The sequence below is a fragment of the Sodiomyces alcalophilus genome (genome assembly GCF_042370955.1).
Source record: "Sodiomyces alcalophilus JCM 7366 unplaced genomic scaffold ACRALscaffold_5, whole genome shotgun sequence".
NCBI classification, from domain to species: domain Eukaryota; kingdom Fungi; phylum Ascomycota; class Sordariomycetes; order Glomerellales; family Plectosphaerellaceae; genus Sodiomyces; species Sodiomyces alcalophilus.
This window is the reverse complement of record NW_027263536.1, coordinates 118,228-143,993: the sequence shown is the minus strand read 5'-3', so window position 1 is coordinate 143,993 and position 25,766 is coordinate 118,228. Positions and strand designations below refer to the sequence as shown.

General features: G+C 53.8%; 8 protein-coding genes across 8 annotated transcripts; 4 read left to right on the top strand and 4 right to left on the bottom strand.

Moving 5' to 3' along the window:
• Nucleotides 1-10: 10 nt before the first annotated feature.
• ACRALDRAFT_1064587 (uncharacterized protein) lies at nucleotides 11-3,011 on the bottom strand. Its single transcript, XM_071017000.1, has 2 exons — nucleotides 1,656-3,011; nucleotides 11-1,585 (listed from the first exon to the last, which is right to left on the bottom strand). The coding sequence occupies exons 1-2, from the start codon at nucleotides 2,247-2,249 to the stop codon at nucleotides 260-262; spliced, it is 1,920 nt and encodes a 639-aa protein (XP_070873803.1). The 5' UTR covers nucleotides 2,250-3,011; the 3' UTR covers nucleotides 11-259.
• Nucleotides 3,012-4,468: 1,457 nt separating this feature from the next.
• ACRALDRAFT_1071433 (uncharacterized protein) lies at nucleotides 4,469-6,651 on the bottom strand (the record flags this gene model as incomplete). Its single annotated transcript, XM_071017863.1, has 4 exons — nucleotides 4,469-5,399; nucleotides 5,831-5,910; nucleotides 6,145-6,418; nucleotides 6,587-6,651. 4 exons carry the CDS (start codon nucleotides 6,649-6,651, stop codon nucleotides 4,469-4,471), a joined length of 1,350 nt encoding a protein of 449 aa, XP_070873802.1.
• A 1,545-nt stretch (nucleotides 6,652-8,196) lies between these two features.
• Nucleotides 8,197-8,997, top strand: ACRALDRAFT_1082451 (uncharacterized protein; the record flags this gene model as incomplete). The annotated part of the gene is made up of 3 exons (XM_071019314.1): nucleotides 8,197-8,537; nucleotides 8,617-8,809; nucleotides 8,902-8,997. The coding sequence occupies exons 1-3, from the start codon at nucleotides 8,470-8,472 to the stop codon at nucleotides 8,995-8,997; spliced, it is 357 nt and encodes a 118-aa protein (XP_070873801.1). The 5' UTR covers nucleotides 8,197-8,469.
• Nucleotides 8,998-14,636: 5,639 nt separating this feature from the next.
• Nucleotides 14,637-19,211, top strand: ACRALDRAFT_1051295 (uncharacterized protein). The gene is made up of 4 exons (XM_071015683.1): nucleotides 14,637-15,461; nucleotides 15,539-16,421; nucleotides 16,500-17,941; nucleotides 18,009-19,211. The coding sequence occupies exons 1-4, from the start codon at nucleotides 15,207-15,209 to the stop codon at nucleotides 18,699-18,701; spliced, it is 3,273 nt and encodes a 1,090-aa protein (XP_070873800.1). The 5' UTR covers nucleotides 14,637-15,206; the 3' UTR covers nucleotides 18,702-19,211.
• Nucleotides 19,212-19,782: 571 nt separating this feature from the next.
• Nucleotides 19,783-20,283, bottom strand: ACRALDRAFT_2035503 (uncharacterized protein). Its single transcript, XM_071020779.1, has one exon. It carries the CDS (start codon nucleotides 20,055-20,057, stop codon nucleotides 19,875-19,877), a length of 183 nt encoding a protein of 60 aa, XP_070873799.1. The 5' UTR covers nucleotides 20,058-20,283; the 3' UTR covers nucleotides 19,783-19,874.
• A 765-nt stretch (nucleotides 20,284-21,048) lies between these two features.
• ACRALDRAFT_2064664 (uncharacterized protein) lies at nucleotides 21,049-21,917 on the top strand (the record flags this gene model as incomplete). The annotated part of the gene is made up of 2 exons (XM_071022044.1): nucleotides 21,049-21,118; nucleotides 21,226-21,917. Coding segments are annotated over 2 exons (762 nt in total), but the record flags the coding sequence as incomplete, so codon positions are not given.
• Nucleotides 21,918-22,468: 551 nt separating this feature from the next.
• On the bottom strand, nucleotides 22,469-22,928 carry ACRALDRAFT_2028048 (uncharacterized protein; the record flags this gene model as incomplete). Its single annotated transcript, XM_071020507.1, has 2 exons — nucleotides 22,469-22,662; nucleotides 22,754-22,928. 2 exons carry the CDS (start codon nucleotides 22,926-22,928, stop codon nucleotides 22,469-22,471), a joined length of 369 nt encoding a protein of 122 aa, XP_070873797.1.
• A 252-nt stretch (nucleotides 22,929-23,180) lies between these two features.
• On the top strand, nucleotides 23,181-24,487 carry ACRALDRAFT_1077034 (mitochondrial 54S ribosomal protein bL27m). The gene is made up of 2 exons (XM_071018581.1): nucleotides 23,181-23,497; nucleotides 23,593-24,487. The coding sequence occupies exons 1-2, from the start codon at nucleotides 23,278-23,280 to the stop codon at nucleotides 24,327-24,329; spliced, it is 957 nt and encodes a 318-aa protein (XP_070873796.1). The 5' UTR covers nucleotides 23,181-23,277; the 3' UTR covers nucleotides 24,330-24,487.
• The last annotated feature ends 1,279 nt before the right edge of the window (nucleotides 24,488-25,766 follow it).

The following is a 25,766-nucleotide window of genomic DNA, read 5'->3' as shown; positions in this document are numbered from 1 at the left end:
ATCAGGTTATCGGGGGGGAAAAGGGCGAGGGGGGTCCCAAAATTTAGGCACCTATCTTCATGCTCAGACGTCCGACTCGGCATTCGCAAAATGATATATCCTTTATACCTATGACCTCTCATTTCGTTTTACGGAGTGGGAATAATAAAAGGCACATGCATCTTTCCAACACGGCATGCTTTCTCGCCATCCATCCTTAAACTTTTCCGGTCTTTTCCTCCTTTTCATTCCCCGTCATTGTCCGCAACTCGCGCTTGATTCATTTAACTCCAACTCCCCTCTTCGGCTTCAACCAGCTTTCCATCCCCTCCGGCCAGTACACCCTGCCAAACGGACCGCCCATGCCAAACTCCTCGGGCCTTAGTTCCCGAGGCTGACGGGCCTCCTTCTCTGCCTCGCCCGGAGTCCCCTTCCCAATACCCTCCGCCCCGAACCCTTCATCAGCTTTCCCGTCCTCCTCATCGCCATCATCCCGCTTTCTCTTATTTGCCCTCTTCGGCGCCTTCCTCCTTCCGTTCGCAGTGCCCTCCCGCCCGTTCCTGGGCTCGTCGTCCCTGTGAAACGGCACCACGTCGGCGATGAGCTCGTGCCCCGGCAATCGGAATGCCCGCATCAGCTCGAAAACCGCCTGCTCCTTGTCCTTGCTCTCGATCATGAGGTCCATGTCGTTCGGGCACGGCGGCAGCGTCTTGACCCGGGCCGAGTGCTTCCGCCTTTCCCGCGGCGTCACCGCGCCGGCGCACGCCTCGCTGTAGTGCATCTTCTGCCTGATGCCTTTGCGCGCCCACGTGGCGTGGATGCGCGGGAACAGCTTCATGATATCCAGCGTGCCCTCACGCAGCTCGCTGGCATCGAATAGGATATTGTGGTGGTGAAAATCGAGCACGAGCGGTATGTCGAGCTCTTCACATATTGGCAGCAAATCGTGGACCGTCCATCCCACGTCGTCGTTCTCGAGCACCAGCCGACGCTTCACCGACGGCGAAAGGCCGGCGTAGTTCTTCCGAAACCGATCCAGCGTCTCGGCCTTGTTCCCAAAGGTGCCTCCCATGTGCACGATCATGACGGCCTCGCGATCCTGCTGCTCGGGAAGACGAAGAAGTGTGAGCAGCTCGTCGTGGTAGTTGAGGTCCCGGATGGCGCCCTGGATCACCTCGGGCCGTGGTGAAGCGAGTTGCGTGAACTGCCCGGGGTGCATCGTGAGACGGTGACCCAATTCGGCCGCCACGGCGCCCACTTCCGCGAGCACTTCGGAGGCGAAAGGGGCGAGGGAGTACCCGTACTCTTCGTGGCTAGCGAACGGGAACATCTCTGAGCTGAGGCGCATGAATTTGATGCCGAATTTGTCATTCCAGCGGATCATCTTGATTGCATCCCTCGCGTTGGCCAGCCCTAGTCCTTCGACGTACTTCCTGCCAAGGTTGTCGTCTGGCGGTTTGGTCTTGTCAGGTCGGTTCTTAACGGGATGCTCGGGTTGCGACGGGTCCTGCAGCGGGTGTCTATGTAGCAGTATGGAAGCTATCCTGCAGGTGCGAGAGGAAAATACCGAAGGGTTGGCAGTGCGAAGATAGGTATTGAGACAAGCCTGCGAACGCGTCAGTTCAGATTATTTCCAGAGAGGAAAAAAGGGTGGGGAAGAGGAAAGGTCTACCAACATAACCAAGCCTACCCTTCCACGGGAGCGGCAGATAATCGCTGTTGACGGCAGGTGGCCTGCCCGTCGCATAGCCTGTAGGGTCCCAGGGGACTTCATCATCGCGAGCGTCCATGTCGATGTTGATGTCGTTGGTGCATTCTTCTGCATCCTCGAATTTGAGCGGCGCCGTCTCCAACTCCTCGGGGAGAGCTGGCTTTGGGAAGCCATCGACTATGTCCCTGGGACGGGTGAAGCCGCCCGTACGGGATCGAGTTGCGCGACGGGGCCCGAGGGGCTCTGGCCCAGGCACGAGGCGGGATCCCTCCACGGCAAGACGCTGTCGTCTGGTAACGGACTGTAGGCGCTCCTCCATGTCCCGCAGCTCCCGCATGGCCGAGTCGACCGCCTCGGGAGATCCCCAGACATCCCGTTGAATTTCACCCGACGTCGGAAGAGGCACGGTTGCGATCTCGGGTTGTAATATGTCTTTCATATGAATGGCACGTCGATGGCGCGTCGATCTGCGAGGCTGTTCGATAGTGGGAAGACCGGGCTGCTGGGAAAGAGACTGGCTATGGCCGGAAGGGGTAGGTAGCTTGCCCTTAGTAGGCATGTTGAAGTGCCTCGATGCGAGCGATTGCGTCACTCTGTCGGTGGTGGTGGTGGTGGTGGTGGTGGTGTTGCTGGCATCAATATGACGGAAGGGATGGTTTGTTTCGGTGGTATATGACGACAACAGCAAGGCGGCCACCGAAGTGACGGGGAAGGCGGCTGGCCGTAGGCGCGGCGTCGAGGACGACAATCCCGGTCCGGTGCTTGCTGTGCGGTATCGAAGCCCGTGATTGGCCGTGGCGGATGAAAAGCTCCTGAAGAAACGGGCGCAACAGGAGACGACTGGGTTGGGACGAGGAAATAAAAGCAAGTGTCGGGTTGGGGCCCCGGGGAGGAGCACTCCCGAGTTGAAAATGCGTCGAATCTTAGCCCGTGCCAGATCGGGAAGCCTCGTAGGCAAGCGATCGACCTCTATTCTTTTTCGTTTTTTTTTTTTTTTTCCCCCTTCTTCTTTCCTCCCTGTCTACGTGCTGATCGAACTCCGACGACAAGTCAAGTTCCACAACACAGAACACAGTAAACAAGCGGACGATAGAAACGGCAAGAAACAACAAATAAATATGGGAGATAAGAACCTGGGCCAATATTCGTTAGAATTGACTGCTGGTTGTTGGGTTCTACCCTAGGTTATTGTTGCAGGATGGAGCTGTAGATCCTATAGTGACCGTGGTGTGGACATCGACTCGTCACTCGTGCGCAACCAATTTCCAGGCCAACTCGATAATGTAGAGGAAAGGAGAACAGGACGATAACCAGCTGGGCGGAGTCCGTACAGAAAGGTGATTAAATATTATCTAGGGGTCGTCGGTGGCAGGTACGTATGGTCTATTCCTTCCTACGTGTCCGCGTGCAGATTCTATCTGCAGGGGCGACTCGGTCTCAATGTCACAAAGTAGGAGATACATCACACAGTACCTATGAAAGCTACCTTCTGCTGGTATACATACTCTCGGCCTACTTCGTACAAAATCACTGTCTGGTGCCTCATAATGCATTCCTATCCGCAGGAAGCACAGGAAATAGATACACTGGAAAATGAGCTTTTCGCCCAACATGACTGCTATGCCAAACTCAACCTTTCCAGATCGGCGATCATCAGGGGAAATTGTCGATTCCCACGGGCCGTATACCCACTAATTATTCATTCGCCGAGCCTATAGTCACGGACGTCAGGCATATAATTACGGTACTTGAAATTTTATGTATACTAAGTATACTTGGCTGCGAGGCGAGACGTCCCTTTGCTACTACGGTCTTGTAGTTTCTACCTACCTAACCAATGGTAGTTTTTACCTGATCAACAACGCTTTTCTTCTTCTAACACATGGGACACGAGACCGGGGTAGATGATGCGGATGAATTCTGCCCTACGGACGGCGGAGCCAGCTCCGTCATCACCTATGACCAATCAATGGACGCAGGACAAAGAAAGAAAATTGCCCAAAAAGAATACTTCGTAATTACCTCGATGATTGAATCAGCCGACGCCTCCCGCTCACGGTATCTTTCCGTTCTTCAATGGTGTCCAATCCCTCCGAATATCTTCGGAGAGAAGACGGTCGACGACCGCATTAAAAAATCCCAGTGTTTACACTGCTGAACCTGCCGAGGACGTCTTCAGAGGCAAGGATAATCTGATTCACTCGTGAGCTAAAAATAATCATAAACAAGAAGATAATGAATGAATGAAATGAAAAAAAAGACCCAAGAACTAAATACGCATCCAAAAAAAGATGATATGGGTGGGTATCAGCTGTTTCTGCCTACCCGTTAAGGATGCCCTAAAAAAGGAGCCCCTTGGCCTAAATCAAAACCCAACGCCGACATGTGCTTCAAATCACTGCAGTGACAACCATTGACGGTCACGCACGATACAAAGGCCGTCTGCCAGTCCTTTCCCAAACCCACGCCCGATAGCGATACGCCATCGTCTCCCTCGGGACCCGTCCTTGGCCAATTCCACAACCATCTTTTCACGACACCTTCGCAACTCGCGCCAGCTCTGACTAAACAAGCGAGCCGACTCCAAATTGGTCTGGAGACCTCGGGGGATACAGCATGTCACCAACAGACTACCCGTCCTTACTTTTGAACTGGTTTCGTCATAGGGGTGGCAGTTGCGCACGTCATGTCCGCTCATCGGGCATCGTCCAGTCGTACGCGCACGTGTAGTCCTCGGCCGGGCTCGGATCCGACCAAACGCCCTGAGCGGGGACCGCCTTACGCCAAACCCAACGAAGGTGGCCAGGTATTGCGGCTGCTGGTTCGATCGCCCGTGAAACCCAGTTCGAATTGCAGCGCTCGGTTCCAGAACAGGGCGCGGCAGATGGGGCAGCTGAAATGGCCCATGTGGAACCAAGTGGCGAGGCACTGGGTGTGGTACGCGTGGTTGCAGTCACAGAGAATCAGGACCTCGCTGGCCAGGTCCGCAACAGGTTCGAGGTCGACGCCGGCCGCAAACCTCGCCAAGTCAGGCGACGATGACGATGGCAACGACGAAGAGTTGTGGGTGATGACTGGTCCGCTAGCATGGTGGTCTGCGAAACTGTCGCGATGGGTCACGACATCCTTGCCGCCATCTGAAGGGTCTTGCTTCGCCTCATCAGCCTCGTATACGACAGGATGCGAACTTGAATGCGAGATGGGTGTGCGACTCAGGTTGTCGGAAATGAATCCATGTCCGTTGTGATATTGGTCGCCATTCCCGCCGTCGCCGTCGTATCCACCGGCTTGACGGGACCTCCTCTCCGTAGCAGGGGATGCTGGAGCGCAAGGCGGCGGGACCGTGAGTCCAGAAGCCGCGTCTTGAAAAGACACGGGCTTCTCAGCCGAGTCAGGTTGTTGACGTGTGGCTGGTGTGGTTTGTCCGGCGGTGGCGCGAGCGTCAGCCACAGTCCCTTCGTCGCTCTCAAGTGGTACTTTTAGGCCCTCCTCGTCTGTCGTCGCACGTTGTTTGCGTGGATAAAATTGACTGGTTGGACTTGCGAATTGACTGCTCAATCGCTTGCACCCTGCCGCCACCTCTGATTCGGAAGTCTCCAAATCGTGGCCACAGACCGAGGGCGGGGGCGATTTGCCGCAGTTTTCCAGATCATTTCCACTGGCGGCGTCGTCTATTTCCGCCGGAAAAAGTGGGTTGAGGCACACAGCACTGTTTCGCTAGCGTCAGCCAACATTGAAAGTCGAAACGGCGATCCCGCCTCCTCGTGTTTCCTCGGTGTCTCCTCGCCAAAATCACGTGTTATCGTCGCCAACGGCCCATGGGCCATGTGGACGAACTCTTGACGCCTTCCATTTCTTCTTGGCCCGTGTGTTTCGAGGCCCCACCTAAATAAGGCGCCATCGTCTGTACACGTCCCTCTATCCGCTCGAACTTCTCTTTTCTCCGGTTCGAAGTTGTATCCCCAGAGCCAATGCGCTGGTCCAACTACCGCACCATCTGCATGGCTTCCTGGGAACAAACCCGTACTCAGAAACGATATGCTTAGAGGCAGAAGCAGGATGTTGTATATCCGACCCATCAACGGTGAGGGTCGGGGCTCGCACGGCGAGTTGATGGGGCAATACGATGGAGGCACTCACTGGAATGACGCCTCCAACGACCCCGCCCCCGCCGCCGGAGCGGACTGATCTTCTGAGATGTCGGATTCCAGAGCGCTCCACTGCAGGGACTAGCAGCATGTCTAGCAGCATGTGCTGAAGTACCGGAGGATAAAGACCGAGGCGACGCCTAGTTCAATAGGCCTAAACGCCAAACCCCCGCCCAACAGAGAATGCCAAGCTGAGCAGCGTCTCAACAACCTTTCGGTCCCGTTCAACTTTGTCGGAGAAAGGGGGGGAACAGAGCGAGGTTCCCCTGACAAAAAAGGAATCAGTGCCTGCAGTGGCGGACTCACCATTGATGCAATTCCCCCTGCTGCTGTGGGCCTAGCCTCACCCCGACGTCGTAGTAACTCAGTTTCTCGGCGCCCAAGCGACTCCGTCGAGCCGCGCATAGTAGCAGGTGTCGCGCATCCTTCAACTGCTGCAGGTCTGGGCGGGTTTTGCGATTTTGGCGATGCTTGAGATAGAGCTTGGAGCCTCTGGCCGCGGGGAGCGAGAGTCAGCCTCAAGATCATAGATGGAATTAGGCCAGGACGTGTATGTCGTAGAACTTCCAAAGGGAGAGCACTGACGGAATGTATACATCGTCATGTAGCGAGGGGTAAACGGGGTGGATGAACCAGGGCGGGAATGGTGTGCTCTTTATTGACGGGGAACCGGGAAAGGGGAAAGAGAAGGAAGCCACCCGTGTCGACTTTATCCAACACGAAGAGTAAGAGGAACGACCGAACCTACAAGGTCAGAGTAAAGACACCACCGCTTATCACGCAGACAATGATGATGGCGGCGATGTAGTTCATGACTTCTCGTCCTTTTTCTTTTTTTCTCCCTTTTTCCCTGACTTATTTAATTTGAGGCCATTCCAACGCGATCATCGCCGGCATTGCGAATCGAGATTCAGATTGGCGTGAAACGGTTTTCGTGATCGCTATCCCGCGTCGTCTGTGCCCACGAAAGCCTCGTTGTCTGCGTGAAACCGAAAGTCTTAACTAGACACGTCTGTGACCCGTGCAGCCCGTGCTTAACCACGCGACTGGTGGAAAGGCAGCGATGCGATCCGTGCTCGGTAGTGCAATGCAACCGACAGAGGCAGTGCAGTGCGATCGATGACGGCAGTGTAATACGATCGGTGAAAGTCGCACAATTGTTGTAGCGATTGTAGCGATATCACTATGTGTTCCCCCACGGTGGCGAGTTAGGATGCGACGAGCAAGATGGGAAGGACGTCTCGTGCGGGTTCGGAGTGTGGGAAAGACGTCGTCGAAGGGCGGGAGGAAAGAATGAGGTTGAAGCGGGGGACTACAATAACAACGAATGGGAAGTCCTCTGTTCAGTGTTTCGTCGGGCTGGGTACGTAGTAACGCGCCAATGCTTGGGGCTTGGTGGTATCGTTTCCGGCAAGTTGGTCATAGCCGCTCAGCTACGGCCATGTTTGTGCTCGGTAATGTCGCGATGGGAAGTGAGTGCGAAGGCGGTACTAGGGGAAATTACGAATACTGGTATACGTATTTGGGGTGCTCTCACGTTTTCACTATCCCTTGTGTAAGCTATAATGACGTGCTTTTCCCAGTTGATTCTCAGCATAAATGTACTTCGTAGGCGTACGAGGTAACGTGGAGGTTGGCAGTTAATTTCCACGCGTGTCAGATCAGGGAACATTGCGGAGAAAGAGATGCCGGAAAGCGCATTCCAATTCAGCTGACCTCGCCCAACCAGGGAAAGTGATCGCTTGGCCATTTCCACGCCATGGAACTTGGGTCTACATACCCCATCCCCGGTTTTGGATTCAATGGTTGGTCGCCACCATACACATCTGCGGACTTCTCGATATATGGAGAGCCATGAAAGCATTCCTCGCATTAAGAGAGCGTGTGTGTATGCTGGAAATCGAGGGTATGAATCGAATAGTTGGTAGTGCAGAGAGGTTGACGACCGGACGACAAGCACTTCACCTAGAGAAGGTGCCTGGGAGCGCTGCACCCATCTGAGCTAGATGTGCTGTCTGTATTGTCAAGCTGAGCAAAAAATAACCAGGAACCTACCCAAGGCGGGTATATCTCGCCATCAGCGTTTTTACTTACATTCCAACGGTCGACTACGGGTGCGTAGGCGAGGAAGTTCGACGTAACTGATACGAAAATCCGTAACCAGTGCCTCACCGCCGTCGCCCTCGCATTTTTGGCAAGTACAATACCTTGCAGTATGTACAAAGTAGGCATGCTTAAACGAGTATTCTTGAGATTGAAATTCCAGTCATGTCCCTAGGCCCAAGGCAATGGATTACCTGGTTCTATTTAAATAGACTGGACGGAATCGGCTTTGCAGAGATGGCCAACTGATCCATCGACCAGAGTTCCTACGTAGATTCATTCCCATCTCACCATCTCTTCAGCGACCCTATCCGTCCGCGTCCATACCACCGTATTCCACGTTTGTCATCCCGTGCACGCATTTTCGGCCACTCGCCCGAGTTCCTTCGATCCGCTTCTGTCACCTCCTCTTCTCCGGCCAAGACATCTTGGCGCATTTCTCTCCGGTGACTCGGGGATTCGGATACGTTGTATCCGCACGACCTACAACGTACATGTCAATACATATGTACAACGTACATACACACAATGAACAAAGAACAGGCGAATTACGTTGTACCTGCCCTAACAGAGGGTGCGCTCAAGCATGAGCTCAGGTGTGAACAGGGATGCTCCCGGTGTAGTGACGTCGTTTGAGGAACTGTACGCTGTATGTACAACGTATGTACGTTGTAGGCAAGTTGTCGCTCAGGGCACAGTGGCGGTTGGGGTGAGAGGTGCAGGTCCGGGGGTGCAGTCTGGGGTATGGGGGGTGCAGGACCAGGATGAAGGCCCTATACCCAGGTCCAAACGCCCAGCCCGATGGACGCCCTTGGCGACGCTCGTTCTTCGACCATATCGTTGCTTGATTTCTGACCCAAGGACCATGGTTGGTCAGAAAAATGAGGGGTTTTCGACACATCCTGCTATTGATTTCTTGGTCGATGCATGTACTAAGTAGTTGTACTGTACAACGTACAGGAAAGTCCGGGGCTAGGGGTTCAAATTGCGTTTCTCGTCGCACAAGGGGCAGCGGCTTTAGCGACGGAGGACTTTCGGCAACACAACGCTGAGTGATCGACTCCTCACACGCCATAATGTTTTGTGCGGAGATGTACTGAGGTACTTGTTCCACCGAAGACCGCACAGTTGTCATTGTGCACCGAGCCAGCCTTTTTGGCTTTCCTAGACAGGCAACCCGTCACCTGACCCAACCTCAGCCTTGGAGTGGACACAAGATCGCCGTGTGGCTTTTTTTCTCATCTTTTTAAAAAATAATAATAATAATAATTAATTACTATCGTCTTCAATCTTCTGCTTCTCGGGCTTCGGGCCCACGGAATGGTTTGTGATCCAGTTCGCACCCCATAATATATGTATAAGCTGTGTTGTCTTATAGAACGTACAACGAAGCCTACCTTGATTAAGCACTCTTTCGGAGAGAGAACCCAACGGTGGGGAGATGAGGGTGCATGGCTGGGAAAACATCATGTCTATCCATGCCCAAATGCCTAACGTACACCCCCACTGTACATATGAAATAATTTGTGGCTTGAAGTGAAAGGCAAAAAACTGCTTGGTGTGTGCGAGTCCGAGTTACCCAGATTGCAATTCCGAGGAGATCGTACTTCGAAGTAGGTACCTTATTACGCTAAGGCGACTCCTCCTGTTCGGTACACACATATGCCCGTATAGCGTACATACAGGTAGGTAGGTATGTACGTTGTACTCACGTTGCGCTTATTATGACACCCCCCCTTGAAACAAGCCTCGGATCGACTGGCTCGATTAAGCCCCTGTCGCCCTCTTGGGCGGCGTTTCCCCACGCCGAGCGGGGGACAGCCAGCATCTGGGGGGATTATGGAGCGCGCTTCGCCTGGCGGTTTAGCGGTGAAGACCCCTATGACTCCCGAGCCCGCCCAGACCCCTCACAACATCTCGTCCCGCATACGGGCGTCAACTGGCTCGTAGCCACTCGCAGGAGGTTAATAGTCGCCATGCCGTATCTCCAGTGTTCACAGCCTCGTAATTGCTGCCAAACCATGCATAACAGAGACCGACCAGTACTATTTAGGTACGTATATCCTGGGGCTCGTGGGGGGAAGAATCGCGTCCCACCCTGTCTTTTCGCCGTATGTCTGATACCACCTGCCTACTATCGGCTCAGTTATGTACATACTATCGGCTGTGATAGAAAGGGCAGGAATAAGATCGACCACCTTGTCGGTGCCGGGATTGCCGGGGCGTACGTGGTTGGTCAATGGCTCTCGGTAGATCATTGTAATCATGGCAATCACGCCTGCTGCCCAGACCGTCAACCACGCGGACCCAGCCAGTCAGTTTCATACCAACAGTGTTTTAATTGTACGAAACGAAGTAGTGTACATACTTGCTGATCGGCAAGTATTAGCACTCGGACGGGGTCCGCACTGGCGAGTCAAGGTACATTGTACAACGTATGCCCACATGCAGAATATTGCAGTCGACAGATCACGAGGTCGTCCGCGGCGCAGCCAGCGTCTCGTACTTGGTACTTAGTAAGTCCACGTAGCAGACCGATGGGCCGTGCCGCCCGTACCTGGCGGCTTTGGGGTGCTTGGGCGATTAGAAGGGACATAAAGCTAGCTCTGTTTGGGCCATTGTTTTCCCTTTGTCGTTTCCCACCGAGATCCTTTCAAGTTGGGTACCGGCCATGGGTTCCATCGGATGCACATTGGGCGGGCCGGACAAAGGCGTAGCCGATCTGCTGGTAGCTGCGATGGACATGAGTCTGGGGGTACGCATCATGACCATCACGCTACAGGCTCAGCTTACAATTCTCTCATACCGCTACCAGCCAGTGTGGGACGGGTAGCTAGACGGGACACCTTCCATAGAACATTCTATCGGCCCATTACTTGACTTGGCAGGACGTCAGCTCAGTGCCAGGTCGACGGTCGGATGACCAGGGCGGATTATTATGTCAATATACATTAACACATGCTCACCCATATTGCTTACCATGTATTGTTACGATCTTGTCCAGTGGGGAAGGTGGCGTTGGCATTGGTATTGGGTATGCACAGGTGACCAGAAGACGACGATTGCGGTTTGCATAGAGACGGCCAGGGAGATCAGTCAGCTCGCCGTTAGGCGCGCAGGTACCCGAGTTTGTGTCGGGAAACAAGTTCATCCACGCCCGCCCATGTCTGTCTTACCTGGCTGCGTAACCTGTACCGGAACTTTGTGTGGCTCGGATAGACTCGCATTCTGCAGCCGGATTTTTGGGACGCATTCGAGAAGATAGACACATGTACTCACGAGACTCATTCTATCCGCAGGAAGGATTCATGAAGACACACGGCCCATGGCATCGTTAGACTCCGGGCCACACGTGTTCGGAATTACTGCTTTACAACGTACACATCTTCTCTTGCTGCTTGAGCATCGCGGGATCCAGGCCAGGGTCGGTACATGTACGTTGTAGCAAGAGCGGGGCTTGAAGGACACAGGCACAGGCACAGGTGTGCTTCGGTGGACTTAGCGCCTTGGCGCTCACCGAGGTCGGCCGAGGAGAATGGCGAGACATGTCGGAGAAACTTGCGAACATACGAGTATCAACTCGGTATGTTGCCTCGATTCTTTTATTATGTCTGTTTATCAGATACATTACTAATTCATGAAAGAATTAGAAGTTTGCAACTGTTGTATCGTAAACTCTGTATGTAATACAACACAGTAGCGGTTTGATGAACATTCGGGGCAACGTTTGGTATTCACGTCGCGGGAATAAGTCGGATAGGGTACTTTTAAAGCCCGCAGCCTAGAATGTTGCTTCATAATAAGGTGACGACTTCTAGAATCATCTTCTACTTCGTACGTTATACTACCCCGCGATCTGTAATTGATTTGTCGTCAAACGGTAACTGTCGCGTCGTCCACTCCTACGTCTCAATCCGTCTGCTCTGATTCTTCAAGCTATTATGTCTGCCCTGTCCGGTCCGAGTCGGGGATATCGCGCATCCCCAAACACAATGGCTAAAACAATCCCGAGAAGAAGACAAAGACGAAGAGATGCGGTACGGGATTGTCGCAAGTAGCATGTAGGAGGCAGATCTGAAGAAATATGCCATATTCATTCGACTTGTCTCGCCCACGAGCAAGCCTTACTCGTTGTTGACGTTGGCGGTCCTTTGCCGGTTTTTTTTCGTTGCTGCATCTGCACAATCACGCCGCAATCGGCTGACAGGAGTAGTCGGCTGACGGACACACGAGGGTGCCGTCTTGGCAGCACTTGCACGAGCGGAGTGCGGGTGTCTCCTCACTGCGCACTCAGCGGGACCTATCGGAGGCGTCGTCGGGAATGTAAGCAAAAAGAACTCAATAATACGTATTTCCGCGCTTCTGGTTATCTCCGCCTGCCCGCCCCTATCTTATCAGATAGGAGCCGAGCGGTGGCTGAGCACAGCTCCTCTCGCTGGATATCCAGGGATCTTGTATCCACCATTTCGTATTGTGAGAGCGCACGCGCCTAAGTCTACTTACGTACTAGTGGGCGCCGACAGATCGTCAGCGAAAAGGTTAGGAAGATTTTGGGCGGCGGTCGGGCCTTACAAGGTCCGGTAAGAAGAAATTCAATTGACACTTTATGTGGACGAGGGAATTCCCGTATCTGCCGGTATAGTATGAATACATTCTCCGGAAACCTCTATCTCAGTAGCGTTCGTACTATAGGCTAGTTTATCTTGCTAAGCTAATTAAGCAACCATTTCTTCAATTAAAGAGTCTCTGACTGGCTGGCGTCGATAACCTTAGTTCCCTATCTCACTACTTAATCTTGAGCTAATCTGTGTTTTACAAAGTTTATCAGAGGCGAAAGAGGGTTAGGGAAGCAGGCAAATGTTTCCGGGACAGCGTTGCGTCACTCGAGAAAGTTTCCAGGGTCCAGGGACACTGTCAGAAGGTCACTCTCGGCCGACATGACGTCCTCTGATGATCAACGTGAAAAACAAAAAGATGTGTCGGTGTACATGGGAATTGACTCGTGTTCCCATGCTTGTGCATTGTAATGCCTACCGGTCGGGAGTCTCATCGGTCGGCTGTGCTAGGTTCATTGTTCCACCTTTTTGCACCTACCGTGTGCCTTTCAAGCCACTTCATCCACTATCTGTATTCGTAGGGTTTAGATGATTCTCACACGAGTTTCGGTACTCGCTCCCGCCCCAGAACTACGGTGGGCATTGTGATTAGGTTCCGTTTGATGAACTCGCCAACTGATTAGTGGGAGCGCGACCGAGGGACAATAGACTTTCGGGTCGGGTACCTACAACGTATTCTCGTGGGGATGGATGGCGAAATCGGAGCGGACAAGAGAGAGGAGCGGCGTTATCTGTGGCCCGGGGTGGGTCCATGCCTGACAAGACACTGGAGTTGCACCAAACCCCCACCGAATGTCTCAACTTCAATCAGGTCCTGACAGGCGGCGATAGTCGACGAAAGAGGACATGTCTGTTCCTTGAATGAATTGTGGCAGGTATATCGCGGGTTTGCGTTGTAACGCGACCATCATCAAGGGACAGGACCTGCCAAAGGTGAGAATGCCCATTTTTTCCGAGTCTGTTTTCGTGGACAGTGAAAAGTCTGTTGTTTTCGCGTGAAACAGCCCCCACCTCCGGCTGCTTGGCGCATACCCACTTTGCCGCAGGCACGGGACATTATGTGGGAATAATCGTAAGTGCCTTCCTCTTTGCAATGAGATCCGACCGATTGTCCAATGTCATTGCTTTGCGATTGGTAGGCCACACCGCTTTCCGTGTCAGGTTGAACCCCATTGGGGTAGACGCTTCACCCCCAATTTGAACCCCTTCATTCATGAAATTTATGCAATATTTGTTCTGTGCAGCGAATTGCAACACCAACAATGTACAGAGGCTCTAGGAGTCCTTTGAAGCAAGAAGTAATACATCTAGTAAGCTATAACGTCATGATGCAATGGTTAGTTTGAAGATTAAAATCTTGTAAATATGTCGAGCACGGAGTAGCCGAACGAGGACAGTGTTTTCCACAAAATGTCATTGCTGGGACGTGATTCGCCGGCAAAGCTAGAGCCAGGTACAGCATGTACCTTTGAAGGTAAGGCATAATTTGATACCCAGAGGGTCACTAGTTCACCCCCTCACAATCGAGGGGCTGGTCCCTACTCCCACACCAGACAAAAACATGACGACACACCCCACCCCACAAAATCCACAACCAGCAACCAACAGCATTGCAACTGGACCATGAAGTCATAACACCGGCGGAAGAGAGGCAACAGCCACTGAGGACTCGACGCCGGGTTCCACAAATATGTCTTGGCGGAACTATACCCCACTTTCAAAAGTCGTATTTCCACCCCCCCTCTCCCCACCCCTGGGGGGTTCCTTCTGGCTGACTCTGGTTGTACCCACACTATGAGTCCACATCCTCACACTCCCCCTCGCCGCCGAACGTTCTCACTCAGGTCCGGCTCACTCGTTTTCAACATCAAAAATCGTCGACTCCGCTCGCCTTAAAGAGCCAAGAACCCAATGCACCCAGGCAACCAGTGAACCTCATCCTAATCTACCCCGGCGTGCCAATCCAACCCACTCGACCTCCCACGCTGCCCCACGAACCCAGACCTTGATCATTCTTAACTTACCCCGTCCCCTCGCCTCGAGTTTCCTTTTCCCTCTTTTCCTTTTTCCCCTCCTCCTCTTCAACACTTTATTTCTTCTTTCTTTTCTCTTATATCTTCCTCTTCTTCACTTTCTACTCTCCCCTCCCTCCGTTCTTCACTCCCCATCTCCCCTCTACCGCGTTCCCCAACTCGGCCAGTCTCAGCCGTTGCCGCCGCATCACTCAAAAGGCTCTCGAACCCCCTCAGCGCTCATCCTCCACCTACATGGGCCTGCCTGTTGAAACTCATCTGGTCCGGAAGGGTTTGGGCAGAGACTGAGGGATCGCTCGACGACAGGTGCTCCATGTCGCCTTAAACCTGATAACAACAAACCCTCATATCCTCCCTGGCAGCCGCTTCGTCAGGTCGCGTTGTTGATGATTCTTGCATCACCATAGCAACACCCGCCTCAGCATTCCTCATCGACAACTCTTCGTCGGCTTAGCTCAATCAAGCCAGCACTGCGTCGCTTTCACGAATTGCCGTCAATTAGGACGTCGGAAAATCGCGTATCCCTCACTACAACATCAATTGACACCCCGTCAGCCACCGAACAGGATATATTGTCGACCAGCGTCTACTCATCTGTCAATTGAAACCGCCCACCATGGCAAAGACTGAAATGGAAGAGGCCGTGGCCAACCACGTGTCTGGCCAGGCCAACAAGCCGCTTTCTCGCCCTCCCCACAGCCTGACCATCCAACAGGCTGTTGAGGAGCTCAAGGCCAACACTGATGATGGTCTGACCACGGCTGAGGCCAAGGCTCGCCTTGAGGAGTACGGCCGCAATTCTTTCGGCGAGGAGAAGGGCATCCAGCCCATGAAGATCCTCATCACCCAGGTTGCCAATGCCATGACGATGGTGCGTACTTTTTTCCTTTTTTCCCCTGGTGGTTTATTTCGCGATGTTTCAATTCTCAAACTGACCGCGTTCTCTAGGTCCTTATTCTTGCCATGGCTGCATCGTTCGGTATTGAAGCCTGGATTGAGGGTGGTGTCGTAACAGGCGTCATCCTGATCAACATTGTTGTCGGTTTCCAGCAGGAGTTCAAAGCCGCCAAGACCATGGATTCTCTCCGTTCCCTCTCGTCACCCACTGCCTCTGCTGTGCGTGATGGTTCGAACATCACCGTTCCCACTGTTGAGATTGTTCCTGGCGACATGGTCGAGCTCAAGACTGGAGACACCATTCCCGCCGATGTCCGTCTTATCGAGGCCGTCAATTTTGAGACCAACGAAGCTCTTCTCACGGGCGAGTCCCTGCCTGTTCGCAAGGAGCCCACCGAGACCTTCGCGGATGAAACCGGTCCGGGTGATCGCTTGAACGTTGCCTACAGCTCATCTACTGTGACCAAGGGTCGTGCCCGCGGTATTGTCTTCGCGACTGGTATGTTCACCGAGATTGGCCAGATTGCTGCCGCGCTACGTGGCAAGACATCGCGCCGCCGCCCCGTGAAGCGCAAGGAGGACGGGTCCGCCTCGATTGGTCGCTATATCCAGGCCGGTATCCTGACCGTCGTCGACGCCATCGGTGTCTTCCTCGGCGTTAAAGTTGGTACACCACTCCAGAAGAAGCTGGCTCAACTGGCCCTGCTTCTGTTTGGTGTTGCCATTGTCTGCGCCATCATCGTCTTGGCTGCCAACGACTTCCGTACCCAACAGGAAGTCATTATCTACGCTGTCGCCACTGGTATCTCCATGATTCCAGCCTCCCTCGTTGTCGTCTTGACTATTACTATGGCCGCGGGTACTAAGCGCATGGTGGAGCGTAATGTCATCGTCCGTAACCTCAAGTCGCTGGAGGCTCTCGGTGGTGTCACAAGTGAGTTTGCCTGTCCTAAGCTGAGGAGGGAGATTTCAATGAAACATGCATTTGAGTACTGACATGAATTCTGCCCAGATATCTGCTCCGATAAGACTGGCACCCTGACCCAGGGCAACATGATTGTCCGTAAGGCCTGGATTCCCGGTATTGGGACTTACTCGGTGAAGGATGCCACCGAACCATTCAATCCCACAAACGGTTCCCTTTCGATTCGACCGGAGCAGCCCAAAGACATCGCCTTTCTTGCCGAGGACGCTGAGGGTAGCCCCCTTGAAGACCCTGCCTCTGCGATTACCAGCAACCCCACCGTGGAGACCTACTTCAACGTGGCCTCTCTCGCCAATCTTGCGACTGTCCACCAGAACAAGGAGGGCGAGTGGCATGCCCGTGGTGACCCTACCGAAATTGCTATCCAGGTCTTTGCCTCTCGCTTCGACTGGAACCGCCTGCGTTTCTCTGGCGAGGGCAAGCGGTGGGTACAGCTGGCCGAGTTCCCTTTCGATTCCGACGTCAAGAAGATGTCCGTTATCTTCACCGACACCGAGAACAACAAGAACTGGCTGCTTACCAAGGGTGCTGTTGAACGTGTGATCTCGTCTTGCCCCAACATTCAGATCGGCGACAATGTCGTCGAACTTACCAAGGACATCGAGAGCGACATCCTGAAGAACATGGAGTCCCTTGCCCGTCTCGGCCTGCGTGTCCTGGCGTTTGCCACCCGTGAGGATGTCGGCGAAGTGGATGGTCATGAGAACCTGGAACGCAACCTTTTCGAGAAGGACCTAATTTTCCGTGGTCTGATCGGCCTATACGACCCGCCTCGTATCGAGTCGGCGCCCTCTGTCCGGATGTTCCACGAGGCCGGTGTCAGTGTCCACATGTTGACCGGCGATCACCCTGAGACGGCGCGTGCCATTGCCCTCGAGGTCGGCATCTTGCCTTCTCGTATGAACGAGATTGCGGCCGACGTCGCTAAGACCATGGTCATGGCAGCCAGCGACTTCGATAAGCTGACCGATGAGGAGATTGACCAGATGCCTCGGCTTCCCCTGGTCGTCGCTCGTTGCGCCCCTCAGACCAAGGTCCGCATGATTGAGGCTCTGCATCGTCGCGAGCGCTTCGTTGCTATGACGGGTGACGGTGTCAACGATTCTCCCTCGCTGAAGCGTGCCGATGTCGGTATTGCCATGGGTCAGGCCGGTTCGGACGTCGCCAAGGAAGCCTCCGACATTGTGCTCACTGACGATAACTTTGCTTCCATTCTTAATGCCGTCGAGGAAGGTCGCCGGATGTTCGACAATATCCAGAAGTTCGTGTTGCACGTGCTGGCCCAGAATATCGCCCAGGCCTGCGTGCTGCTTATCGGTTTGGCTTTCAAGGATGACGACAACCTGTCCGTCTTCCCCATCTCTCCCGTCCAGGCCATGTGGATCATTATGATTACCTCTGGTCTACCCGATATGGGTCTCGGTTTCGAAATTGCTGCCCCTGATATTCTGCAACGTCCTCCCCAGAACGTAAGTAGTCAGCGTTCCCTCTCGTCTTTTCCCTTGCCTCTCTTTCGGGCACTAACTGGAAATACAGATGAAACACGGCGTCTTTACTCCCGAGCTCCTGTGTGACATGTTGGCATATGGTCTCTGGACTGCTGTCCTCTGCATGGGCTCTTTCGTTGTTGTTATGTTCGGGTTTGGTGACGGCCAGTTCGGAACCAACTGCAATCGCGACTACTCGGAAGGCTGCGACACGGCGTTCCGTGCCCGTGCCACCTGCTTTGCCTCACTCACCTGGCAGTCGCTCTTCCTCGCCTGGGAGATGGTGAACATGCGCCGGTCTTTCTTCCGCATGGTCCCCAAGACCAAGCACCCCTGGACCCAGTGGATGCGCGATGTCTGGCGTAACCAGGTCCTGTTCTGGGCCGTCCTTTTCGGCTTTGTTACGGTGTTCCCTCTGAACTATATCCCCGTCCTGAACCGAGTCGTCTTCAAGCACACCACCCTTACCTGGGAGTGGGCTGTCGTCTTTATCGCGGCATTCCTCTTCTTCGCCGGCATCGAGTTCTGGAAGCTGCTCAAGCGTATGTTCTTCCGCCGCCAGGACCGCAAGAAGACTGGCGGCACTCGTGACATCGAGTCGCGTGTCTTCGGCGTGTACTACGACCTTGGTGGTGTCGACACGACCAAGGCGCCCCCCAGCCCAAGCAGCGGCGGTGAGAAGGAGATTGGTGAGAAGTCAACCACCGAATCGAACAAGAAGACGGACGTCGAGGCGCAGTGAAGTCCTCGAATTCGCGGAGGGACAAGAAAATATACACTATGATACCCCCAGCGCCAGCGCCACCCGAAGCTTCTTTGGGTCGCCGGAAAACAAACGACCAGAAAATAAAAGGAGGAGTTGAAGAAAGATGAGCCGAGGAGGGGTTTAGGGGTTTTGATTTGGGATACAAGCGGAAGTCTTTTTCACCTTGAATTTTACGTGCATGAGAGAAATGTGGAGGATGCATTTAGATGAGCTGATGGTTCACCTGGATGTGGTATGGGAACCACGCGAGTCAGAATCTCGGCAGCGACGCCGGTGTAAGGATTTTAGACTTAAAACTAAATCTGATCTCAGCCCAGGTCGTCGAGTCTGGGTGAGCTTTTCTTTGTTATACCGAATTGGAACCGAGGATACGATATATTAAATTGCCGTGTCTCCGGTGTTGATAGGCCTCTGGGCTGTACGTTCGTCGTTTGATAGGCAAGCAAGAACAGCATACGAATATATACTCCGTACTGTAAGACCGCGTCCCTTTCCCATGTCCCTTGTCTGTGACTATGTATTCTTATATATGTTTGCACCGTCGCTGTGTTTAGCGGCGATGTCTTGTGAGTACGCCTCTGACCAACAAGTGTTTGCAAAGTGACTTCTTGCTCCAACTAATATAGAATAGGCATATCCATCTCGTAGAGAGATGTGCATGGGAGGATGCGCCTGAAAGAAATGCAACACGATGTTCCAATGCGGCTACTCCCGCGAGAAGTATCTCTATGTCTCTGTGAGAAGAGTCCCTATTCCATAGGCCTGGCTAGTCGATATTCTCTTGGATATATCAGTTTCCAAAAATGGACATTAAAATTACAATACAAGCTCTAAAATACGGTCCCATCGTAGACCTGCACTGGCTTCCAGGCGATGCACCCCCTTCATTCCTTGGAACGAAACAAAGCATGTAAGATATGACGCTATGGACGCGAAAAAGTGACGACAAGGGGAGCACACGTGTCTGGGGCCTGAGACCCCAGGCCTTACCTATAGCGCTTCGTGTTCTCTACCTGCTAACAGTCAAGTGCACAAGGGGATGGAGGGTGTCAAATGCGAAGACGGGTAGTGCCGGCCGCCTGCATGTGGAAACAAGGCGAGACCAGGGCCGGGATGATGACGGATGCGTACAGTGGCTAGACAAAGCTGTCAAGAAGATGTACCTACAACACCACGCCTATAAGAACGCGTAGGTGGTGTACATTTGCTCGACAGCCGTGTCGACTTGCTGTGTAGTCCAGTCCGGCGGGACAGGAATAATAAGAGCGGGGAAGGGAGAGAGCACAGCGTGGTAGTGGACGGTTGGCGGAACAGCATTCGATGAGACAGCATTTTGGCATGGGATCGACGCGCAGACATGTGGGTGAATTACACGTAGTCGAGGTGTCGTGGAGGTAAGGTATGACGCGTGGTTAGGATAAGCACGGTTTCTGTTTCGATGCGTGGAAAGAAGAATCTTGTCTTGACGAGTCTATAAAGTGAGCGGCATAGGCTAATGGATAGGGACGTTTGGTGCACATGAACGGGAATTTGGCGATGGCGTGTGGCGGTAGTGTTGTGATTGATTTGGAATAGAAGGTCTTAAGTCCTGAGGATGAAACCGGATGACGTAGTCACACAGGGAGAACACGAGTATCGGGGTTCTCTTTTTGGCTGAGGTAGGTATCAAAGAAAGATCACATGGTGGGGAAATTTGGAAAATTACCAGGACGGCATCAGTGCCTGCCCTGCTGCTGGTTATCAAGTCACTTGGGGCTATCCGGTGAGCTTGGCGGAAATTTCTTAACAAAATATGGAGTTAAGGACTTCTTGGGTGCGGGGATATGCACCCCACAAGAAGTATCAGAACCAGTAGACTGTTAAGGTCTGAACTACGCCGCCCCACAGCATCCCCTCCCCCTCAGTCAAACCACAGTGCAACCATTTATCTCCTGTTCTCAGAGGCACTTGTCAATCTTCTACCTTCTTCATCAGCTACGCCTTGCTTCAGTCTTATTCATACGAAACTTTTATCACATTTCCTTCCCTCTTCGCCCCAACATCAAACCTGCCACATAACCAAGCCATCCCCCATTAAGCGCAGCCACAATCGCCATTGCACAAGATCAGATCACGAAATCCATCAACAAGTCGATCCTGGTCTTGTGTTACCCCGCCATTCCACCCGTTTTCTTTCACAAGGCCTCTTCATCTGCCATCAACAAAGCGATCCCGAGGACTGTTCCGACAACCGAAACTCGAATCATCCAAACGCCGAACCTAGTCGACTCTTTAACCCATCGACACTCTTCGATTCACTACAGACTATAAATCCTTCGCGAAAATGACGACAGTCTTCAATCAAAGCCCCCAGCCGCACTCTCCGCCTCGGCCAGATGTCCAGCGTCCGAGAGGTACGATTTGTCTCGCTCATACCGTTGCTCTGATCATAGTTTGATGGACCTTGTCCCATCACCCTGCGTTCAATTTTGTCTGACAAAAGCATGTCCCCTTCTTCTAGGTATCCTCAAGAACTCGTTCCAGAAAACCCCGCCTATCGCGCCTGCCCGAGAGAGGTCCCTGTCAGAGAAGGAAATCACTATTGCCAACACCCAGTTCAACGCTGGCCGCCGACGTTCTTCTTCCGGTGTCCGCCCTCTCGGCTCCCGCCGCCCTTCTAGTCGGACCCCCTCTGTGCACGGCGACGACGACAACGTGGACCCGTCCCAGGACTCCCCGCGCTTGAAGTGGGACGAGGCCAACCTCTACCTCACCGAGCAGGAACGCAGCTCCACCATGAAGATCACCGAACCCAAGACGCCCTACGCCAGGCACTATGACCCGGACGAAGACCCGTCGGACGAAGACGAGGATATGGGCGGCGTTGACCTGGCTCCTGATGAGATCAGCCGTCCGCATCGCCGTCGTCTTGCCGGCGAAGACGACATTCCGGTTATGTCGCTGGGCGAGCCGGAGGAAGCGATCCCGGAAAGCGAGTCGGGCAAGGAAAAGCAGCTCAAGGCCGTTCACGTGGGTGACCGTAGCCGGGACGACGACGGCCTCCACGACGAAGAGGAGATGGTGGGCCTATCGCCCGAGGAAAGGGAGAAGCACCGCCGCTTCGAAGAAATGCGGAAGAAGCACTACGAAATGAAGGACGTGGCACATCTGCTAGGACATCCCGAGGTGCTACCCGACGACGATGACGATGACGAAGACGTCCCACCGCCGATGCCTCCTGTTCCCAATCGAGCTAACGGCGGAGCATGAGCATACGGATAAGGTGAGGGTAGGGATCGGCAAGCTTGTTTGCAAACAGGCGATGCCCTCATTTGCGTGGAAAGGTGGGGCGTTAAAGCATGGCAAGGCAGCGATTCGGACCTTTTTTGGGCTTCTACTTCTTTATTTTTCTTCGTCACCCCAACCCATGGCGTTTGAGGAGACACCGACTCCGTTCAAGGACGCTCTGGTATTGTTGTCGCAGTGTAATTCTTCGTTAACTGTATCATCCCACATCAGTCTGGACTTGATTGCTACCACCCTGCCGTCCACGGCGTGGATAGTGAATCAGAATAGTAAATCAACTCTTTTTTTTTCGTTTGAATGCCGACTGTCCAAAGTCATCTAAGTGACCGACCCATGTGTCGGAATGCATGTTGCCCGTTGAAACATTTCGATGCCATCTTGGGAGCTCATCCAATGCATTATCATGTGATGATCATGATACCCAGCCCAATCCTAGGCGTCACCCTATGCCTGTCCCTTTACAACTTGCCCTGACGCGCCAGCTGAACCTTCCTGGCAGCCTCGCCCTCGGCAAACCCGCCTCTGGAAACGCAGATACGATGGCCCTCGGCTAGTTCGAACTTTTCTTCGTGATTCGACCAGGCGCAGGGACAGTGGTGTGGGAAGTGAACGCAGGCCAGGGTGTCCGGGCAGAGGTACTTGTCGCAGTGTGCTAAGATGACGGAGGGACGGAGGTGGTTTCGTTAGCTCGTTGTACTTGTCCTTCTGCTCTTGGTCCGTCCGCTGGCTTTGGAGTGACTTACAACCATCATATTGTCGGCGGTACCCCGCCGCGTCGCTAGGGACATTTTGCTGCCGTTGTTGTTCCTGTTGGCCGCCGCCGCCGCTGAACATTTGCTCGAAGAAACCGAACTGCGCCTGTGCTGCGGCGACTAGTGTCAGAAGCACGAGGGCAAGCGAAGAGAATGTTGAGCGCATGGTGGAGAGAATGATGACGGATACGCGGAATGAGGTGGCTTGGTGGTTCAACGGTATAGAAACAACGTGTTCATCTTCGATGCGATTCCCGTGTCGCTATCCGTACCTATCTACTTTTGGCAACTGGAAGCTGTCCAGATCCATTGATCATGGACCCACCCATTTTATTGTTATCTTATCGTTGCGGTTGATGACTAAGGCTAAGATACCTAAGGTGAGGAAGGAAAAACTCCATCCCAGGAGATGAAGTGAAGCTTGAACAGCCGAACACGACTGAATCGAGTCTACTTCCAGCTCACGCACCTCTTTCACCCTTCACACGAATGGGCGCCACGACGCCGAAATACTGATGCGTCTATTCCAACTGCAGCTGCCTATTCGGGCAGCTGTGTCCGGGTTATTAAGGCCAGCCGTGCCTGTCACCGCGGACTGCGCTTCCCGAGCACGCATCCAAGTCAACAACGCCCTGGTATCTGGCCGACGATACGCCTCAGTCAAATCACAAGGACAGTACAAAAAGCAGCCCAAGAGGACCATTCCGAAGAAGCTGGGTGCCAAGCGTACTGGAGGTATGTTACTTAAGGCGGGCTGGCTTTGCCTGTCGTCTCGACTACAGTCACGGTCAACACATTGACATGGACACTGACAACGCCAATCTTACTAGACCAGTATGTTATCCCCGGCAACATCCTCTATAAGCAACGCGGCACCCTTTGGTGGCCCGGCGAAAACTGCATCATGGGCCGCGACCACACGATCCACGCCATGGCTGCTGGCTACGTCAAGTACTATCGCGACCCAGCCCGGCACCCGAAGCGGAAATACATCGGCGTCGTCTTCAACAAGGACGACGTGCTCCCTTACCCACCGCACATGGAACGCAAGCGGCGGCTCGGCATGACCTCGCACCCGATTGTCGAGCGGCCCTCCCAGCCCGAGATGTCGGCATCCGGCATCCCGACGACGGTGGTGCGGCCCGGCACGGCCGCACGCGTGGGCGGCATTGCATCGCGGAACGGCCCTGCACGGGTGCTGCGGCTCCGCGAGGACTACTCGTACCGCGAGGACAACTGGCGAATCGGCCGGCTCGTGAAGCTCACGGGCGTGACCAAGACCAAGGGCGGGCGGGGCCCGCGGAGCAGCCGCAGCGCGCGGTTCCGCTCGAGGCGCTGGAGGGCGGAGCAGGCGCTCGAGGCCAGACGACGGGGCGTGGAGTCGATGGAGACGGAGGCGGAGGAGCTGGACGAATGGACCAAGGCGGCGCAGCGGCGCGCGGAGGAGGAGCGGCTGCAGAAGATCCAGGCACAGAAGGATAAGAAGAAGAAGCAGGCTGAACAGCAGGCCAAGGCGCGGGCGGCGGCGATTCGCAGGTCGGCGGCGAAGAAGGCTGGTGGGCAGTAATAGAAGCCCGTTTCCGGTTCTTGTATCAGTAGGTCACGGCAGAGGCAGGACGGAGATAGATGTACGGATAGTGTGAATTTCGGTTGCTCTTTTATGTGGTAATCAACTTTCTACGGATCGGACAGCGAATCGATCAATAAGACTGTCTATGTCTTGATATCACGTAGTGTGTTCGGTTGGTTTGCTCTGGGCGCAAGGCATTTTCCCGTGCCCAATTTCTCTTGCTGTTCTAAATCGATTTCAGCCTTGTCCCACACGTGGGTTCATTTCGCCTCAGCCGTACGATGAGTTACTCTACGCTGTACGTCTGTTATACCTGGTATGGTATTGAGCACCAGTTTTATATCTTGGCTACCTAGGTATTATTTCATGACTGCAATCAATTATCGAGCGGTATCTACTCGGGTAGGTTCGTATGCTCGGTGGGTCGTCCCTTCTTAAATCTGAAGGTACGAAGCGAAGTACCTGCGTCGTAGACTCTCCACCTTATCTGATAAGGTCCCGTGTAGTCGCGTCAGACCAGTCGCGTCTACTTCGTACACTACGAAGTACTTCGTTTCGTTGCGCCAGGTTTTTCTTCAAAAAGAACCCCGAGACAAAAGCCCGTCTTCGCCCGACTCGACTCTCCCAGGGTTTCAATCGCTCTATATTCAGTCCATGTTCTCGTCTGGGCGCTCTAGAACTTAGAAGCTAACATTCTACGGCTCGAAACCCCCGTCTCCCCCCCCCCGATTATCATTGCTATTGCCTTTACCGCTGCCAGTAGTCGGACCGCGGGTCCATTGCCTCGCACCAGGGATCAGCTACGCTCAGGTCGAGGTCTTTCCAGTCGAGACATCAGTCTAGCTCATCTCGTCCTTTTACGCTGTGTGCTCCAAACTTGCGATTAGAGACCTTCCCCTCGCGCCTCTCTTCCACCGAATCCACCATCCAATCTCGCGGTTCTTCGTCTACCTTGAAGGACCGGGTGAACGGCTCTTCAGGCGTCATGTACAGCTCGCCCCTCGTCCCCCCTTGGGCGACTTCGCTCCTACAAGGTCCAAGAAACGATAACAACGCTTCGAACACCCCCTCCAAGGGAAAAGGTGGTTTGACTCTCCCCGCGGATGCAGTTGGATCGACGCCTGCTGCTTACGCATCTCGCCTGATCGCCAGGGCAACCTCGACCCCGAAACCGAGTGGAGGAGAACCCGACGTATCGCCGCCGAGCCCAGAGCCGGCCCGCGTGGTCAGCGACCTTGCCCCGCCTGCATCTGACCCGGCCCAAACCGCCCGCCCGTCATCCCTCCAGAGCGAGCCGCCTGTTGCTGCGAGCAAGCCCGGTGGCGACGTTGCCAATTCGAGCAAGCCTTCCTTTTCGGACAGCTCTAGGATTCAGTCACTGCAGAAGAAGTGGGAGAATAACCATGCTAGCTCCCCGTCCATATCCGGGAAGCC